Source organism: Leptonychotes weddellii, chromosome 9 (assembly GCF_054177405.1).
Source record: "Leptonychotes weddellii isolate Sample4059 chromosome 9, ASM5417740v2, whole genome shotgun sequence".
Taxonomy (NCBI): Eukaryota; Metazoa; Chordata; class Mammalia; order Carnivora; family Phocidae; genus Leptonychotes; species Leptonychotes weddellii.
The window spans coordinates 75,984,026-76,004,440 of NC_138377.1; the positions used below are offsets into that span (position 1 = coordinate 75,984,026).

The 20,415-nt window shown below is 39.7% G+C and overlaps 1 protein-coding gene across 5 annotated transcripts in view; it reads right to left on the reverse strand.

The window, feature by feature from the left end:
- TP53BP1 (tumor protein p53 binding protein 1) overlaps positions 1 to 20,415 on the reverse strand; it is a 100,188-nt gene that overhangs the window by 69,871 nt on the left and 9,902 nt on the right. For 4 of the 5 annotated variants that reach the window (XR_004075146.2, XM_031026367.2, XM_031026366.2 and 1 more), the window contains exons 1-4: positions 4,509 to 4,651; positions 3,746 to 3,930; positions 3,447 to 3,540; positions 3,119 to 3,203 (exon numbers count right to left, since the gene is read on the reverse strand). Coding sequence is in view for 4 of the 5 variants with exons in the window: in XM_031026367.2 (XP_030882227.2) it covers positions 3,119 to 3,203; positions 3,447 to 3,540; positions 3,746 to 3,930; positions 4,509 to 4,515 (371 nt within the window). In the remaining variant the exon portion in view is untranslated. Of the gene's footprint in view, positions 1 to 3,118; positions 3,204 to 3,446; positions 3,541 to 3,745; positions 3,931 to 4,508; positions 4,652 to 20,415 lie in introns of those variants that run through there. The other variant, XM_081829487.1, reaches the window with a different exon arrangement.

A 20,415-nucleotide genomic window follows, 5' to 3' on the forward strand; every position in this document is an offset into this window, starting at 1 on the left:
TTTGGACAGATCTCCCAGGAGTGGATCAAAAAAAGCCTATTCCAAAAGGTTACATAATGTACAGTCCCATTTACATAACATTTTGAAATGACAAAATATCACAAACGAAGGACAGTCTTAATTAGTGATCACCAGGGATTCACTAATGGTTATAAAAGGATAGCACTAGGAATCCTTGTAGTGCTGGAACCATTCAGCATGTTGACCCTAGTAGTAGATACACAGGTAACTATACTTTATAAAAATTCACACACTCGAATACAAGTGAAACTAGGGAAACCTGAATACATTCAGTGGATTTTATCACTGATATACTGGTTATGATTTTATACTATTTTGTACTATTGTTTTTCAAAACATTACCATTTGGGAAACTGGGCAAAGTTTACAAAGGATCTCTAAGTATTATTTCTTAAAACTGCATGTGAACCTATAATCATCTCAATTTTTTAGAATGTTTAACAGGGAGGGGCACCTGGCTGGCTCAGTTGGTGGAGCATCCAACTCGATCTTGGGGTTGTGAGTTCGAGTCCCATGCTGGGTGTAGAAATTACTTAAAAATAAAATCTTTAAAAAAAATAAAATGTTTAACAGGGAAATAAGACAATCTATAGTTCTTTAGTATATTTTAGGATGCTTCATGTTTAGGATCATCAGCTTACATCAACTGAACACTAGATATGAGAGGAAGATTTTTTTCGAATTTTATGTAGAAAAGTTCACAAGCAGCTTTTTTCAAAATACTTGCATTAATGAATAAAGACAACATTAAAAAAATCAACATACATGTGTTCTGAAGAGCTTTCATTCTCTTGAAATCAACTCCAAATCCTTTCTAGATTCATGGCCTTTGCACTTTCAATTCCCTCTGTCTAGAAAGCTCCTCCTCCCACATGCCACACTTTTCCCCAGCCCCTCAACTATGGCTAACAAATTCATATTTATAGTTTAGATCACATTCCTTAGAGAAGCTTACCCCTATCACACAGATTAGGTTATATATTATATTTTTCTTCCTTCTTTGCAATGATCATAATTGTAACTACATAGCTACTTATGTAATGATTTAACGTTTCCCTATTAAATTATAAGCTCCATGATGGCAAAGCACCTTTAAAACACCTGCCACAGTGCCTACACATTTACTGAATATAAGCATTCAAGGTGTTTTGTTTACTTGTTTTTTTAGAGAAAGGGCAACACATTGATACAAAAAGGGAAAAGTAGCATGGGACTTCTTTAACAGCACTGCTTCATTTACAATAAGAGGTATGCACACTTCCTGTCCCCACCCTGGTTCAAACCAACAGGACACAAACACATAAGCAAAGCACATGTTCCTAAAGAAGTACCATAAACTTAAATGCCTATAGAAAGCAAAACAAAGGGGCGCCTGACTGGCTCAGTCATTAGGCATCTGCCTTCGGCTCAGGTCATGATCCCAGGGTCCTAGGATAAGAGCCCTGCATCGGGCTCCCTGCTCCATGGGAAGCCTGCTTCTCCCTCTCCCACTCCCCCTGCTTGTGTTCCTCTCTTGCTGTGTCTCTCTCTGTCAAATAAATAAATAAAATCTTTAAAAAAAAAAAAAAGGCAAAACAAGCTAACATAAATGAGTGTGAGTGAAGTGGCTAAGAAGAAAAGCAAAAGCACTACAATAAATGATGAATACTTGGCTCCATATTAGTGTCCATGTACAATAGTCAACAGTGAATTATAGGGTCTATGACAGACCATAGCAGTCATGCCCATCTAAGCAGAGGTTAGCTGCTATTAACAGCTCCAGCCAATTATTAGCAATAATACAACAGCTGTATTACCTCTGGACTAGTAATGCCAGAAGCTGAAAATCCAAGTTCATGTAAAATTTCCCCATTTTAAAATTCTATCAATTAACTTAAATATATTTTACAACCAAGTGTGGGCCAAACAGAACCCACCTGCAGGCCAAAATAAGCCCACCAATTTGTAGTTTTTGTAAAGTATCCAACTGATGATTTGGGAGAAAAAATTTATGTGCAAACAGAGTATTAAATAGAATGCAAAAAAAAAGGACTTTTTTTTTTTTTAGATAAAACCATACTCTTGGGGCGCCTGAGTGGCTCAGTTGGTTAAGCGACTGCCTTCGGCTCAGGTCATGATCCTGGAGTCCCTGGATCGAGTCCCGCATCGGGCTCCCTGCTTGGCAGGGAGTCTGCTTCACCCTCTGACCCTATCCCCTCTCATGCGTGCTTTCTCTCTCATTCTCTCTCTCTCAAATAAATAAAATCTTTAAAAACAAACAAACAAACAAAAAAACCCATACTCTTTCACCACCTCAACCTAACACTCTCCTCTCTGACTGCTGCCTTTTCTACTATGCCACCACAAGGCCTGCGAAGTTGTCTAAGTTCGCTTTTGATCTTAAATTTTAGGCAGAAGACTAAGAAGCAGTGAATAGTAAAAAAGAAAGAGAAGGCACTTGAGTCAGGAGAGTTCAAAGCTCAGCTGTCACTTACAAGCAATGTATGCTACAGCAAGTTATTTAACTTTTTCACCCATCAGTTTTCCCCCTCTATGTAATGGAAATAATATAATGTCTTCACAGTATAGCTGCTTTAAGGATGAAATTAAATGGGACTATATATCAAACATCCAATCTAGTGCCTCACAGAGGATAAACTCAATAAATGAACTGTATAAAACTACACATAAGACAAAGTAAAAATTCAACACTGTTTCAGGGTATGAATTAAACATTCTGGGTCTAAAACTGGTAAGGTAATTTAGTTGGTAGGTAGAAAGCATGCCAGACAGTTTTGACAATACATATCTAAATATTTTTTGATGATTTATTTCCTACTGATTAAGTCATATCTATGCTAAGAATGAAGAATGCTTATTTTGTTTTACCTGCACAAGATAGATCACAATTTGAATACAGGTGTAAAAAATGTTATTACCTTCAAAAAAGAGATTCTAGCTATCAGTACTAATGTACTAGTTAATACAATTTTCAAATCCCACTTTCTAATTCACAAAAATAAGATTAATCCTTTTATCCTTGGGATAAGGTAATAGGGACAATAAAAGAATTGATCCATTAATAAATGTAAATAAATTCCTGCCAACACTAGTATACCTGCTTGTCCTGTTTGGCTGAGGTAACTGTTCAATGACCTGACTGATGGAACTACATGAGTCCAAATGAGAAGAATCCATAGGTTCTGAAAAAAATAACTGGATATTAGTATAAAAGGCATTTACCACCAAACTTCAATACAAGTTCAGAAAGGTAGACAATACCAATCTAATCAGCTACATTAAAAAATCAACTTTTTGAGTGCCTACTATGCACCAGATACTGTGCTAAACCTCCTTATGTACATTTACCAAACCACATGTTTAGATCCACCCAGCTCCAACAAGAGCACTCTTGCAAAAGGGACCAATAGCTTTAAACACCTCACCTGCAGCTTTGTTTTCTTTCAGATGCTCATTGAACCCACTATTACTATCTCCTTGTTCTTCTCCAGCTGTTTGTTCAGGATTGGACACAACATCCTAGAAAATATACATACTTAATATCCCCACTATATATGAAATAACCCAAAATGAGGCATACTTTTTGTGAATGTGTTGATTTCATTTTTCCAACCAATTTTAATCCAAAAGATAGTGATCGCCTAAGTACTTATGTTTGCAGATTAATCCTGATTAGATGAAAAAGAATTTTTCCTCAGTCATTTCCAAACAAGGTATCACTCACCAACACAGGGTTCTCTTTGTGTGTCTGCAGATTAGGAAGGTGTCGGGATAGCATACTGAAGTGAGAACCAGAATCATCTTCTAGAACCTGGCTTTCAGGCTGAGAATCTTCAATTATCAGGCAAGGAGTGTCTTGCTGAGAGAAATCTGAATCCAACTGACTTCCAGTAGGGTCCATCTGCTCCCCTGGAATGAAATAACAAAAGATCAGTTCGGTGTAACCTACTAGCCTTCCTCACGCACTTTGAGCTTAAATAATGGGGCGGAAGTGCAAGAGCTAGGAGAGGGGACCAGTCTAGGGCTCCAATTAGATTATATTTATAATCGCTGCAAGCACTTTCCTATCATACCTCCCAAGGCCTGATTCCCTCGTTATTTACTATCAGCCTCCCAATCCTTCTCTCCCTCTTCTTTTCCACCACCTTCCCCGTAGACACCCTTTCCTCTCCTTCCTCACCTCTTCTCTCCCCGCCTCTTTTTCCATCCCCCACAACTCTCCCTACGTCCTTCTGGCGCCTCTATGGCCCCCCAAAAGGCTGCTTTGTAATCTCTGTTCGCCAGAACACCCACAACCCTTTACGTTTCCTCAAGACCACCCAGCCTTCCCAGCTACTGCTTCCCCACCCCCTCCTCAGGGCCCTCCAACCCTTTCCCCGTCACCGCCGCCATGCTTGCCACCCCGCCCCCTCCGGTCAGCCATCCCTTCAGACCCGAAACCCAAGCCTTCAGCGCTCACTGCACCCCCACTTTTCTACAAACAGTACCAGGCATCCCGGCGGGAGATCACTCGCCCTGGAGCTAGAGGTCCCTGCACACTCCCCAGCTCCCTCCAGCTCTATCCCCAGGTCGCCGCTGTAGTCACCGCCGCCGCCGGCCGCGAACTCCCCCTTTTCCCGTCGCGTCACGCAGTATCGGCTCGCCCATTCGCTGCGGCTGCCCGCCACTCAAGAAACCCTGTGGATGATTGGTGGCTGAGGCAGAGTGCCCCGCCCCACGTAAGAAAAAGGAACACCGCGGCGTGTTTCCATGGCAGCATGGACGTGGCAGGCCCTCCCCCTAGTACAGCCAGAGAATGACAGTATCCTTGAACCGAAGGGACCTTGAGAGGGCGTGAAATATATTCCCCTGCCTCTAGGACAATTGTTTGTACTACTCACACACAGGAGAAAAGACCTGTTTTCTATCGTTCCTGCACCTGGAGACCCCATCTCTCACCCTCTTCCATAGAAAAGGAGAGGGTTCCCCCGCTTTCTAATAAAAAGGCAAAGAGGATCCAGGATGCCTAGTACTTCAGAGCTGTTCAAAGTGAAGAAAGGCAGGATGCTTTGGGTTTTACCTGTGTCCATCAGGATCCCTTTATGTGGGCCTCTAAATGAATTCAAGGGCCTCACATTAAGTCTCCGCCAGTTTGGGGTTGGTTGGTTGGTTTCCTTTACATTGTCGGAAGGGCGAGTAAAGCTTTTTTTTTTTCTTTCCCCATTGCCCTTTCCAGTATGGAACATAGGTCGAGCTTCACATTTGCCCATCATTGTCCTATCTTTACACGAACTTGACACCCAAGGAGACGATAGCCCCAGACATTTTTTTGCACTTCCCCTTGAGAGAATTGAGCACAGTGATTCTCAGACTCCATGGTGAAGAGAACAGCTGCCACCCCTTTAAGTAGATGACCTCAAAGATCCCTCCAAACCTTGAGAGTCTATGAACCTAATTATGGTGCCGGGGTCTTACAGAGGGTGTGGCAGCTGTGACTTGTATTAATTACCTAGACACCATGAGGAGTATGTGTTTTGTTTTATTTAAGTGGTGGTTGGATCTGGAACGGAATTCTAGCCAGAGAGGCTGTCAAAAGGGAAAGCGCCTAACACACTGCCAAGCATATACACAGTAGGCATTCAATAGGAGGTAGTTCTTTCTCTGTACCCCAGGCTCAGAATGACTTAGGTACAGCCCAACCATGATCCTCCAACCCTGTCTATGCCCAATTTAGCACTTCATATAGGCTAAGAGGAAGTAGAGCTTCCTATAAACCAGTCTTCTCCCTGCTGTTATAAATTACAGTGATCACATTTTTTAAGCCAACAAGCAAAGCATGTCATGTGAGTATACTTAACTTACAGAAACAAAAGGACAGAATGTTTGAAATGAAACTGTCCTGAAAAATCTAGAATCTATTGTTGCTGTAACTAGGATATAATTAGGGTCCCCGGAATGTTTTACTAGTGGAACAAAAATGCAATAGAACACACAGAGACACATCCCACTTCTTAATCTTGAAATCATTTATAATTGACTCCTCCTTTCCTCCACTCCTAATGCTGCAGAAGACCAGTGACCAAATAAATTTAATTCTAAAAGGACCAGGGCAGGTTGATATTAACAACACTAGGTAGACTAAGTGAATTCATCTGCTCATTTGTGAGGGCTCAACCAACCAGTTCCTATTGTGGGCAAATCTTGACCTCGATTCCCATAAAAATACCCCAAAAGTCACTATATTTTTGCTCTTTTCTGCCCTGCTATTGCATTTCCCCTCCCCAAGCAAGACATAAATAAATAGGCCCTCTTGATGATTTGAAAAGCAACCGTATGTGTTTGTCAAAACTCACAAAACTGTGCACTAAAAAAGGGTAAACTGAACCGCAATAAACATGACTATAAATAAATAAATAAATAAATAAATAAATAAATAAATAAGCAAGCCTGAGCCATTCCCATTACCAAATAAAACTGTGAAGAAAAACTGTGAGGGGCGCCTGGGTGGCTCAGTGGGTTCCCTCCAACTTTTGATTTTGGCTCAGGTCATGATCTCAGAGTTGTGAGATCTAGCCCCACCTCGGGGCTCCACACTGGGCCTGGAGCCTACTTAAGCCACCACTACTTAAGCCTGCTTAAGATTCTCTCTCTGGGGCGCCTGGGTGGCTCAGTTGGTTAAGCGACTGCCTTCGGCTCAGGTCATGATCCTGGAGTCCCGGAATCGAGTCCCGCATCGGGCTCCCTGCTCCGCAGGGAGTCTGCTTCTCCCTCTCCCACTCCCCGTTTGTGTTCCCTCTCTCGCTGTGTCTTTCTCTGTCAAATAAATAAATAAAATATTTAAAAAAAAAAAAGATTCTGTCTCTGCCCCTCCACTCCCTGCACCCCCGTGCAAGCATGCGTGTGCTCTCTCTGTCAAAAAAACCCCAAAAATCTGTGAATTCCTTGGTAGCCAGTGTAACAATTAAATTAATCATTAAATTACCCAGAAAGATTAGAAAATGCAAGCAGGATGGGTACCTGCTGAGACTGTGACTGATTGTGGTTAGGTGAGCCAAAGACCTTCATTGACTCTAAGGTGCAAAAGCCCATCAGCTGGGCTACCCACCTGCAGGTGCATCTTTACCTACGCCACCTCAGACAGAGAGAAATCTAATTTACCTCTAAAGACAAGAAAATCCCATCAGACTTTATGCTAACTCACTTTAAAGTTTAATAAACCTCATTTTCAGAGATTTTTCTTCTAAGCATCTCACCTAAATCCTTTATTCTAGAGCTTAAAGCCATTTCCTCTCACATTGTCTTTAATTGGTAATTTTAAAACCTGGATAAATTTTCATAAGCCTGGAATCATCTCATCTGGTTCAGTTATCCTCTAATTTATTTCAACCAATCAAACAATAAATATAAGTGCTATATACTTAGTCTTTTTCTGAGATCTTATTACATCTCTAAGCAAAAGAACCTCAGATGGTTTAATCCTACCTCACAGACACTATTCACCAACCTTTAAATTTGCTTTTGGAAACTCAGTTTGGGTGTTCAGTGGCAGAGAACTTTACTGAGGATATGACAAGTACTGAATTTAATAAAAAACTATTATATATCCCTTTTAAGCTGCAATATTCAAGTATTACATTTTTTTAAAGATTTTATTTATTTATTTGACAGAGAGATAGCGAGAGAGGGAACACAAGTAGGGGAGTGGGAGAGGGAGAAGCAGGCTTCCCGCAGAGCAGGGAGCCTGATGCAGGGCTCGATCCCAGGATCCTGAGATCATGACCTGAGCTGAAGGCAGACGCTTAAAGACTGAGCCACCCAGGCGCCCCTAAAGTATTACATTTTGACTTATATTTAACATATAGTTGATTCTGACCCCTAGGATGCCTTCTGTTGCACTTGGACCTATACAGTCATGTCCAGGCATATACCAATGATATAATTAACTAATAACATGTATTACATTTTTAATATGTGGCAGGTATTGTGCTCTGTTTTCCATTCATTCTCCCACCTAAAAGCTTCATACTCTCTGAGGTTTACAGATGAGGACACTAAAACGTAGAGAGATGAAATAATTTGCATAATGTCTTAGAGCTAGCAAGAGTCAGAATTTGAACACAGTCCCTAGTGTTCTAGGAATTCATAATAATTAAAATAATATGAAGAAAACAGAGGAGAAGTTGAAAAGTTGTCAAATCCACATCCTTATGAAGCAGTTAAGTCAACAAAGAGGTATGATATAATTAAAATGTGAAAGCAAATTGCTTAAGGTACTCAATACTTGCCTATGATACTATATTAACTTCCTAACACGAGACTGACAGACTTGGTACCTGCAACCCCAGCAGTGGAAGCAAGCCCACTGGTCTGTATCTTATCTCTATATGACTGCTTCCTGTTCATTTTAAGTAAACTTTTTATTTTGAAAAAAATTTCAGAGCAACAGAAAACTTGCAAAAATTATAATAAAAAATAGTAAAATGATCTCTCATAAACCTTTTCACCTAGATTCACACACATTGTTAACATTTTGCCATAATACTCCTACTCAGTTATTTTTTATTGTGGTAAGATATATTTAACATGACATTTACTGTTTTAGCCATTTTTAAGAGTACGGTTCAGTGGAATTAAGTACATTCACATTGTTTGTTTATTAAAGATTTTATTTATTCATTTGTCAGAGAGAGAGAGAAAAAGCAAGCAAGCACAAGCAGGGGGAGCAGAAGGAGAAGCAGGGAGCCCGATGTGGGACTCAATCCCAGGACCTGACGCTTAATGGACTGAGCCACCCAGGCATCCCAGTACATTCACATTGTTATGCAACCATCACCACCATCCATCCCCAGAATTTTTTCATCTTCCCAAACTAAAACTCTGTACCCATTAAATACCTACTCCCCCATCCGCCTTCCCACCAGCCCCTGGCAACCATCATGCTACTTTCCGGCTCTATGAATTTGACAACTCTAAGTACCTCATATAAATGGAATCATACAATAGTTGTCCTTTTGTGTCTGGCTTATTTCATTTAGCATAATGTCCTCAAGATTCATTCATATTGTAATTTTGAAAGCATGTGTCAGAATTTCCTACCCTTTTAAGGCTGAATAATATTATATATACCATACTAACATAAGTATTAGTATTCTATATAATATATATACTAATGTATATTATATATATACTAATATTAATATAACTATTAGTATTTTCTGCCTTCTACCTTGTCAAATTTAATTTGAAGAGTTTAACTCCACTAGGAGCCACTTACTTGGAAACAGAAACAGAAAGTTGTGGTATGGGGGTTAGAGGTGAGGGGGGAGGAGTGGAGTCCTTGCCTATCTGAATACTGATGGAGATTTGCCATCCTTCCCCTGGTTTATTCCTCTTTTTCCAAAAGTATTCAAATATCCATGTCCCGGTAGCATCTCCTTTCCATTTTACTTCTCCATCAAGCTCCCAGGCTTTCTGTTTTCCTTCCCTCCAAACTCCTCTCTCTCCATACCAGTAATTCTGTAATCCTTTGCAATCTGACTTCAGCCTCCATAAACCTAGTACCTAGCACAATTCCAAGCACAAAGCAGTTACTCTAAAAAGGTTTGTCAATAACCCATTCTGACAATTTCTTGTCAAATCACCTCATTAGTTTTGACCTTTACAGTGTAGGATGGTGTTGCTGATTCCCTCCTCTTTCAAATTCTCATTCTGTGATTCCAGAGTTCCTGGCTCTCCTCCCTCTCAGCTTTCTTTCCAATCCATAACTCCCCGGAATCCGGTACTACAGGATGAGAATTTAGAGTGGTATCAACCTGCCCCAACATGGATGGAACTTGAAAACATTCTGCTAAGTGAAATAAGCCAGACATAAAAAGACAAATATTGTATGATTCCACTCACATGATGTACCTAGAGTAGGCAAACTCGTAGAAATTGAAAGTAGAATAGTGGTTTCTGGAAGTTGTGGGGAGGGAGGAAGAGGGGAGTTATTGTTTAATGGGTACAGAGTGGCAGTTTGGGAAGATGAAAGAGTTCTGGAGATGTATGGTGGTGATGGTTGTGCAAGGTGAATGTACTTAATGCTACTGCACTGTATGCTTAAAAATTTCAAATGGGGGTGCCTGGCTGGCTCAGTTGGGGGAGCATGCGATTCTTGATCTTGGGGTTGTGAGTTCCAGCCCCACATTGGGTGTAGAGATTACTTAAAAAAAGATAAAATCTTTTGGGGCGCCTGGGTGGCTCAGTCGTTCAGCATCTGCCTTCGGCTCAGGTCATGATCCCAGGGTCCTGGGATCGAGCCCCACGTTGGGCTCCCTGCTCCGCGGGAAGCCTGCTTCTCCCTCTCACACTCCCGCTGCTTGTGTTCCTGCTCTCTCTGTCTCTGTCAAATAAATAAATAAATAAATCTAAAAAAAATAAAATCTTTTAGTAAAATCTTTTTTAAAAAAATGTTTAAAATGGTAATGTTTATGTTATATGTATTGTACTACAATTTAGAAGTTTTTTTAAAGATTTTATTTATTTGTGTGTGAGAGAGAGAGAGAGCACAAGCAGGGGGAATGGCAGGCAGAGGGAGAAGCTGATGTGATGATGCAGGGCTCCATCCCAGGACCCTGGGATCATGACCTGAGGCGACTTAACTGACTATTTTAAAAGTTCCCTATTTTAAAAGCTCTTTAATGAGGGCACCTGGGTGGCTCAGTCAGTTAAGCATCCAACTCTTGATTTTGGCTCAGGTCGTGATGTTGGGGTTGTGGAATGGAGCCCCAAGTCAGCTCTGCCATGGGCATGGAGCTTGCTTGGGATTCTCTCTCTCCCTCTCCCTCTGCCCTGCCCCCACCAACCCCACACACGTACATGTGCTCTCTCTCTCTCTCCCTCTTTAAAAAAAAAAAAAAAGTTTTTTAATGAAACAACACTAAATTTCAGTATTTAAAGATGTACACCTAGATCATAAAAAATAATAATAACAAAGAAACTATATGATTGCAATAAAAGTCAGGACTAGGGGTTAATTTTAGAAAGGGTAACGGGGTTTTAACTCTTTAAGAGGCAAGTGAGGTGCTTGGAAATGTCCTATTTTTATTACCAGGGGCAATAACAGGTATACAGTTTATAATTCATACCTTTGTATGTTTATATTTTATTCATTTTTATGTGTGTTATATTTCACAATAAAGATGACTTAAAATAAATAAATGTCATTCATGCTAAAACTAGCAATGTGGGGTCCCTGGGTGGCTCAGTTGGTTAAGCAACTGCCTTCAGCTCAGGTCATGACCCCAGGGTCCTGGGTTTCCTGCTCAGCGGTGAGTCTGCTTCTCCCTCTGACCTCTCCCCTCTCATGCTCTCTCTCTCTCAAATAAATAAATAAAATCTTAAAAATAAAACTAGCAATGTGGTGGAAAAGAGGGTATTTACATAGTCTCAAAGTATCTCCCTAAAATGTACTGAATTATTACAAACAGAAAGTAGTATGTTTGCAGTGAAAAAAATTTGGCATTCACCAACCTAACCAAGTGATTCCAGTTAACATCACCAGTAATGGGGTAAAATACCATTATGGGTCACTTGATATGATGCACTGAGAAGGACATAATGTCACTTTAATTGTATTCCTGCCAAAAATTCAATACCTGAATCTGACCCTGAGGAGATATCAGATAAGCCTAAATTGATAGATGCTATACAAATAACCAGCCCATAGTCTTCAAAGAGAGACATAGGAAACAGAGAGAGAGAGATGTGCCAAGATCAAGAATGACAAAAAAAGATTGAGGAACTGATTCAGATTTGAGCAGATTAATGAGATAAGACTCAAAACCATCAAATGCAATTTGTAATCCAGAACCGAACCCTGGACAAGAACTTGGTTTTCCTTCTGCCATAAAGAACTGTTAACCAACTGAGCCACCCAGGCGTCCCTGCCATAAAGAACTCTAATGGAAGCATGGATGATAGCTGAATAAGGTCTGTAGATCATATAATAGTATTGAATCAATGTTATTTTCCTGATCTTGATGTGAAAGAGAAAAAGAAAGGAAGGAAGGAAGGAAGGAAGGAAGGAAGGAAGGAAGGAAGGAAGGAAGGAAGAAAGAAAGAAAGAAAACTGAGTGGTACTGAAGTTAGGAAAGGGTTAAGGTATAGGCAGGGAGAGATGGGGAGAGAGAGAGATAACCCCTGACTAGGCTCGGAAACTATTCCTGGCAGGCAGAAGTGCTAAGACAGAGAAGGGAATAGACCAGACCACCTGGCCCTGGATGTTAGGGCGTATTTTTCTTCGGCGGCTACAATGTAATCACAGAAAATGACCAGACCTCAAAGGAGTAAGTCAGTAAGGGGATCAATAGTCCCTGCTCAAGCTAAGACAGCACAAGAATCTCAAGGCCACAAGCTTCCTGGTCAGGTTTTCAATAAAAGACCGGTCCTAAAAACCCTCAGTGGCAACCCACTCGGGACCCCTCACACTCTAGAGAGTTTTTTCTTTCCTTTCTGCTCTCACCTTCACTTAATAAACTTCACTTCACTTCACCCTTTTCTGTCTGCGAGATTCAGTCTTCGACTCCGTGAGACAAGAACCTGCAATCCTGCAACAGTACCAAATTATCCAAGATTGGAGCTGAGCAGGGGTGGTACTAACCAAAACTACAAGAAAAGTTTACCTGCATCCAACATAGGAATAGGATGAGAGCAAGAAAAGGAATATTCTTAGAGCCTTTGGAAACTTCCAGGAACGAGAGCCAGGATGGTAGAAGATGAGAAAAGTCATCTTGCAGATTAAAACAAAAATGAAAAAAAATAGCTATTCCTGAACTCTTAAGTCCCAGTGGGGAGAATGTTCTGGAGCTGAGAAATATAAGAAGAAAATAAAACACTTCAGTAGCCAAGGACACCACGCTGATTCCTATTCACCCATGAGTGGCTGAACCATGAAATGTTTACTCATCCTCTGAGGTAAGGGTGTGTATATATAAAATCATATACATGGTGCCGATTTTGTATCCTACTCCCCATATCACTATGCCATATTGCCCTTCATTCCATTCTAGGTTACTTCACCCATCTCCCCTCTGCACTTTTTAAAAATTATTATTATTTTTAAATATTTTATTTATTTGAGGGGTGGGGGAGGAGGGTCAGAGGGGGCGGGAGAGAGAGGAGGAAAGAATCTCATGCAGACCGCACTGAGGGTAGAGCCCAGCACAGGGCTCCATCTCACATCCCTGAGATCATGACCTGAGCTGAAACCAAGAGTCGGATGCTTAACCGACGGAGCCACCCAAGCACCCCTTTAATTATTCTTTAATTCCGGTATAGTTAACATCCAGTGTTAAATTCGTTTCAGGTGTACGATATAGTGATTCAACAATTCTGTACGTTACTCAGTGCTCATCAAGATGTGTACTTTTTTTTTTTAAAGATTTTATTTATTTATTTGACAGAGAGAGAGAGACACAGCGAGAGAGGGAACACAAGCGGGGGGAGTGGGAGAGGGAGAAGCAGGCTTCCTGCCGAGTAGGGAGCCCAACGCAGGGCTCGATCCCAGGACCCCGGGATCATGACCTGAGCTTAACGACTGAGTCACCCAGGTGCCCCTCAAGATGTGTACTCTTAATCGCCTTCACCTATTTCCTCATCTCCCCTCCCACCTCCTCTCTGATAACTGTTTGTTCTCTACAGTTATGAGTTATGAGTCTGTTTTTGTGGTTTGTCTCTTTTTTCCTATTCTTTTATTTCTTAATTCCACATATGAGTGAAATCATATGGTATTTGTCTTTCTCCAACTGACTTATTTAGCTTAGCATTATACTCTCTAGCTCCATCTATATTGTTGCAAACGGCAAGATTTCATTCTTTTTTATGGCCGGATAATAGTCCATTGTATATATATACTTCTTTATCTATTCATCTATCGATGGACACGGGCTGCTTCTATGATTTGGCTATTGTAAATAATGCTGCATTAAACATAGGGGTGCATATATCTTTTCAAATTAGTGTTTCATATTCTTTAGGTAAATACCCAGCAGTGGAATTACTGGATCATATGATAGTTCTATTTTTAGTTTTTTGAGAAACCTCCATACTGTTTTCCACAGTGGCTGTACCAGTTTGTATTCCCACCAACCGGGCATGAGGGTTCCTTTTTCTCCACATCCTCACCAACACTTGTTTCTTGTGTGGTTTTTTTTTTTATGTTTTATTTATTTATTCATGAGAGTCAGAGAGAGAGAGAGAGCGAGAGAGAGAGAGGCAGAGGGAGAAGCAGGCTCCCCACCTAGCAGGGAGCCTGATGTGGGACTCGATCCCAGGACCCTGGGATCATGACCTGAGCCGAAGGCAGACACTTAACCATCTGAGCCACCCAGGCGCCCCTGTTTCTTGTGTTTTTTATTTTAGTCATTCTGACAGGTGTGAGGTGATATCTCATTGTGGTTTTGATTTGCATTTTCCTGTTGATGAGTGATGTTGAGCATCTTTTCATGTGTCTGTTGGCCATTCTATATGTCTTTTTTGGAGAAATGTCTGTTCATGACTTCTCCCCATTTTTTAAATTGGATTATTTGGTTTTTTTTGGTGTTGAGTTTATAAGTTCTTTTTTTTTTTAAGATTTTATTTATTTGTCAGAGAGAAAGAGAGAGAGCGCACACAAGCAAGGGGAGCAGCAGACAGAGGGAGAAGCAGGCTCCCGTGAGCAAGGAGCCTGATGTGGGACTCCATCCCAGGACCCTGGGATCATGACCTGAGCTGAAGGCAGACGCTTAAACAACTGAGCCACCCACGTGTCCCGTATAAGTACTTTATATATTCTGGATATTAACCTTTAGTTGGGTATGTCATTTGCAAGTATCTTCTACCATTCGGTAGGTTGCCTTTTTGTTTTGCTGATGGTTTCCTTTGTTGTGCAAAACCTTTTTATTTGGGTATAGTCCCAATAGTTTATTTTTGCTTTTGTTTCCCATGCTTCAGAAGACGTATCTAGAAAGATGTTGCTCTGGCCCATGTCAGAGAGATTACTGCCCAAGCTCTCTTCTAGGATTTTTATGGTTTCAGGTCTCACATTTAGGTCCTTAATCCATTTTGAGTTTATTTTTGTGTATGGTGTCAGAAAGTGGTCCAATTTCAATCTTTTGCATGTAGCTGTCCAGTTTTCCCAGCACCATTTATTGAAGAGACTTTTTCCCATTGCATATTCTTGCTTCCTTTGTCAAAGATTAATTGACCATATAATCATGGTTTTGTTTCTCCTCTGTACTGTCTTAGATAGGGTTGGATCCCAAAGGCTGATCTAGGCTATGCAGAACCAATGTGCTAACTAGTTAGCAAGAGCTACAGTAACACATTTTGGCCCTGTTCACATAAGCCCATCAATATAGGGAGTCTCATGAACCTGAAGCCAGAAAATCCATATAGCCCTGACCAGAAATTTCTTTACAAACTCTAGTTCATTTATTAATTTCAAATCAGTTATGTGCAAGACACCATTCTGGCTCCATGGTGGTAGTGGAAGGAGAGCAATGTATAAAGATGATAAAGATATAATTCCCACGGGGCGCCTGGGCGGCTCAGGCAGTAAAGAGTCTGACTCTTGATTTCGGCTCAGGTCCTGATCTCAGCGTCGTGAGATTGAGCTCTGCCTTAGGCTCCACGCTCAGCGGGGAGTCTGCTTGAGGTTCTTTCTCTCCCTCTCCCTCTGCCCCTCCCCATACCCCACACCCTCTCTAAACTAAATAAGTAAATCTTTTTTTTTTAAAGAGTCCATTCATTTATTTGACACAGAGAGAGAGAGAGCACAAGCAGGGGGAGTGGCAGGCAGAGGGAGAGGGAGAAGCAGGCTCCCCCTCAAGCAGAGAGCCTGACATGGGGCTCAATCCCAGGACCCGGGATCATGACCCGAGCTGTAGGCAGACGCCTAACCGACTGAGCAACCCAGGCACCCCAAATCAGTAAATCTTTAAAAAAAAAAATGATATCGGTCCCACATTCAGGGAACTTATAATTTATAGAGAGCATAAGACATGTATACAAATAACTATAATACAAGATACAATAAAAGTGCTGTAGGAGTTCAGAGAGGAAAGAAATCAAAAGTAATAATCATATTTATAATGAATATTTATTGAGCACTTACTATGTTTACCCTTGCTCCTTTTTTGATCTCATCCAGCCTCATTGCTATAAATGTCATCTGTAGGTTAATGACTCCCAACTTTGTATCTTCAGCCCAGACCTCTCTCCCAAATCCCAAATTTATATATCTAACTGCCTGTTCAGTATCTCCATTTGGATGTTCAAATGACATCTCAAACTCAATATGCTTAAAATTTAACTCATTTTTTTCTATTAAACCTACTCCACTTGCAACCTTCCCCATCTCAGTGATGGGGATGAAACTTCATCCTTCCTGTTGTTATAACAAAAAGCTTGGAGATATTCTTTTTTTTTAATAGAAAAAGAAAATAAATAACCCATGTACTTATCAACCAACTTCAGCAATTATCAACAAATATCCAGTCTTATTTCATCCAATTTCCCACCTCTTTCCCAACTGATTATTTTTAAGCAAATTCCAGATATCATATAATTTCATCCATAAATACTTGTATTTGTGTGTAAAATATAGAGAACCTGTTAAAAATATCATTAACACATACAAAGAAAATTAACAGTAATTTCTTAATGTTACCAAACATGTAGTGTTCAAATTTCTCCAATTGTCTCTCTCTCTCTTTTTTTTTTTTTGCAATTCCAAAACAAGATTTATACATTGCATTTGGATGATTCTTTTCTTAGCTATCTTTTAATCTGTAACTCCTCCCTCATTTTTATTTCCTGAAATTTATATATATATACATATTTTTTTTTTTAAGATTTTATTTGACGGAGAGAGACACAGTGAGAGAGGGAACACAAGCAGGGGGAGTGGGAGAGGGAGAAGCAGGCTTCCCGCAGAGATGGGAGCCTGATGTGGGGCTTGATCCCAGGACCCTGGGATCATGACCTGAGCCAAAGGCAGACGCTTAACGACTGAGCCACCCAGGTGCCCCATTTCCTGAAATTTATATATTTGTTGATGAAACATTTGTTTCATCATTTGTTCTGTAAAATTTCCAGCACTGTGGATTTTTTTTATTGCATCCCCATGGTGTCATCTGTCGTATTTCTTTATCTCTTATTTCCTATAAATGGACAGTTAGATATAGAGTTGTTACGATTTATGCTCCATTTTTTCTTTTTTGGCAAGAATACTTCGTGAGTGCTATCACTTACTTCCTATTGCATCTTTTTTTAATTTAAATTCGATTAGCCAACATATAGTGCATCATTAGTTTCTTCCTGTTGCATCTTATCAGGAGACATATAACACCTGGTCGAATGTATTTTTGCTTTGTTACAATTGATAAATAGGCTCAAATGTTACTATCTTTTTACTTGATAGTTTAGCAGTCATTGGTAATCATTACCTAGGTGCATTATTTCACTAAGAGCTGCAAAATAGTGATACTCTAATTATAACATACTGCCTTCATTTATTAGCTGGAATTCTTTTATAAATAAGAACCTTTCCTTCATCAAATATTTGATTACCTAAGGAAAGGCAGAATAAATGCTTGATTCTTTCTTTTGATTTGCTAGTTTTCAAATTAATGACTTGAGGTTCTCTATGTAATAGAGAGTAGTTCTCCAAATGATGAGAGTCCTTAGCATACTCCAAAGATGACCAATGAGATTTTTTTTAAGAGTCTTTTTTAAAAAATATTTTTATTTATTTCACAGCGAGATAGAGAGAGCCAGAGAGCACAAGCCAGAGGAATGGCAGAAGGAGAGGGAGAAGCAGGCTCCCTGCTGAGCAAGGAGCCCAACGTGGGGCTCCACCCCGGGATCATGACCTGAGCCATAGGCAGATGCTTAACTGACTGAGCCACCCACGTGCCCCTGACCAATGAGATTTTTGGTTTTAGTCTCACTATGAAGTCATGGATTTTAACACATTTAGTATATTCAAGACATTGAAGTTATTGCTCATTTTGAAATGCATATCATCACATCTTTGGACTGTAGAAATCCCTTCAGATTAGCTCCAGAGTCCTTTTGACATGATTCCAGTGGTCTTTAGTAGCTTTCTTGTTTTCTGTTGTAATAAGATGTTCCAGGTTCATCTTGTCCATTTCCTGCTCCAGATCTGGAATCAGATGCTTCTTTAAGAAGCCTTGGTTCATTTTAGTAGTAAATGACATTTAGAGACCACAATTTGGATGGTTGGGAAGCTTATTGCTAACATTGGATTGGTCATTGTTTTGCTTTTTCCAATTAAATTTTAGGATTTCAGGGATTTTACCCAAGTTTCTTGATTTTATATTTGTATCTCTCTTATGATCAACATCTTGGTTCCTGATAACGTTAACATAATTTGCTTTATTCTGTTCTCTCTCTGTCTCTCTCTCTGTATATATATAATTTATTTCAGAAAAAATAATGAAAATTATTACTAATGAGACAACTAATGAAAAAACTTTAACATTTCTTTGCAGTTTATTTTTTTCCTTAGGGTACATCTCATTAAAAATGTACAGTTAAGTCTTAAGCTACAACATGGATGAATCTTGAAGACATTATGCTAAGGGAAATAAGCCAATCACAAAAAGACAAATACTGTATGATTCCACTTATATGAGGTACTTATACACTTTATATAATTATCTAGAGTAGTCAAAAGCATAGAGACAGAAAGTGGAATGGTGGCTACCAGGATCTGGGGGGAGGAGGAATAGGGAGTTGTTACTTAACAGGTATAGAGTTTCTGTTTTACAAGATAAAAAGAGGAATAGAGATGGATGGTGCTGATGATTGCACAATATTATGAATGTATTTAGTATCACTGAACCATACACTTAAAATTGGCTATAATGGAAAAAAATTGGCTATAATGGTAAATTTTACGTGTATTTTACAATAAAAATTTTTGAAAAAAGTACAGTTAAATTGTTGTATTTTAGAGTCATTTGAAATAATTTTACTAATTTAATACAGTGAGGTTAACTTATTTCATTTTGTTTTTTATTTTTAGTGACTATTTGATTTTTTTATTGAGATTAAATACAATGAAATGTAACAGCTCTTACTTGTATAATGTAATGAGTTTTGACAAACGCACACATCTGTGAAACCTACGTATCAATCAAGATATAAAATATTTTCTTCAGAGAGTGGCAACCATACTTTCATGGCAACCATATTCTGATTTCTACCACCATAGATTAGCTTTTCCTGTTTAATAATTTTAATGTAAATGGAATCATCTAGTATGTAGTCTTTTTTTAAGATTTTATTTATTTGAGAGAGAGAGCGAGCACAAGCAGGGTAAGGAACAGAGGGAGAAGCAGGCTCCCTGCTGAGCAGGGAACCCCATGAGGAACTCAATCCCAGGACCCTGGGATCATGACCTGAGCTGAAGGCAGATGCTTAACTGACTGAGCCACCCAGGCGTCCTAGTATGTAGTCTTTTATATTCAGCTTCTTTCACTCAACATAACAGTTTTGAGATTCATCCAAGTCATTGCATGCATCAGTAGTTCGTTCTTTTTTACTGCTCAGTAGTATTCTATTGTATATATTTTCCACATTTTGCTTATCAGTTCTCCTATTGATGGATATTTGGGTTATTTTAAGACTGTTATAAATAAAGCTGCTGTCAATATTCATAAATAGATCTTTCATGAACATATGTGTTCATTTCTCTTGTGTAGATATCTAAGAGTGGAACATCTGGGTCACAGGATAGGTATTTGCTTAACTTTGTAAGAAACTGCCAAACTTTCTAAAAACTTGTATAATTTTATACTCCCACTAACAAATGTGAGAAATTCAGGTGTTCCACATCTCCCTAACATTTGGTATTGTCGTGGTAAAGTAGTATCTCATTGTGTTTTTTAGTAAACTTTATATATCATTTATGTACAATAAAATGTAACCATTTTAAGTGTAGCATTTTAATGAGTTCAACAAACATGTGTGTGTGTTTGTGTGTGTAGCCACCACTACAATCAAATATAGAACATTTTCACCACCCCAAAAAGTTCCCTTGTGCCCCTTTGCAATTAATTCTCACACCCTCCCCAGCCCCAAGCAACCACTTACTTGCTTTCTGTCACTGTAGATTAGTTTTGCCCATTCTGGAATTTCACATAAACTTATCCATGCAGTATGTACTTGTAGCAACCATGAAAACACACCACTGAAATCTGCTTTCAGGGAACATCAATAACTAATGACCCCACCTGCTGCCACTCTGGGTCTACAACCACATTTGCACCAAAGCCACACTTTCTGCAGGCTGCTCCCAGCCAATGACAGAGCACAGCAGGGCTACAAAAGCAGGACCAATGCTGTGATGTGCAAGATGCCTCCAACAAG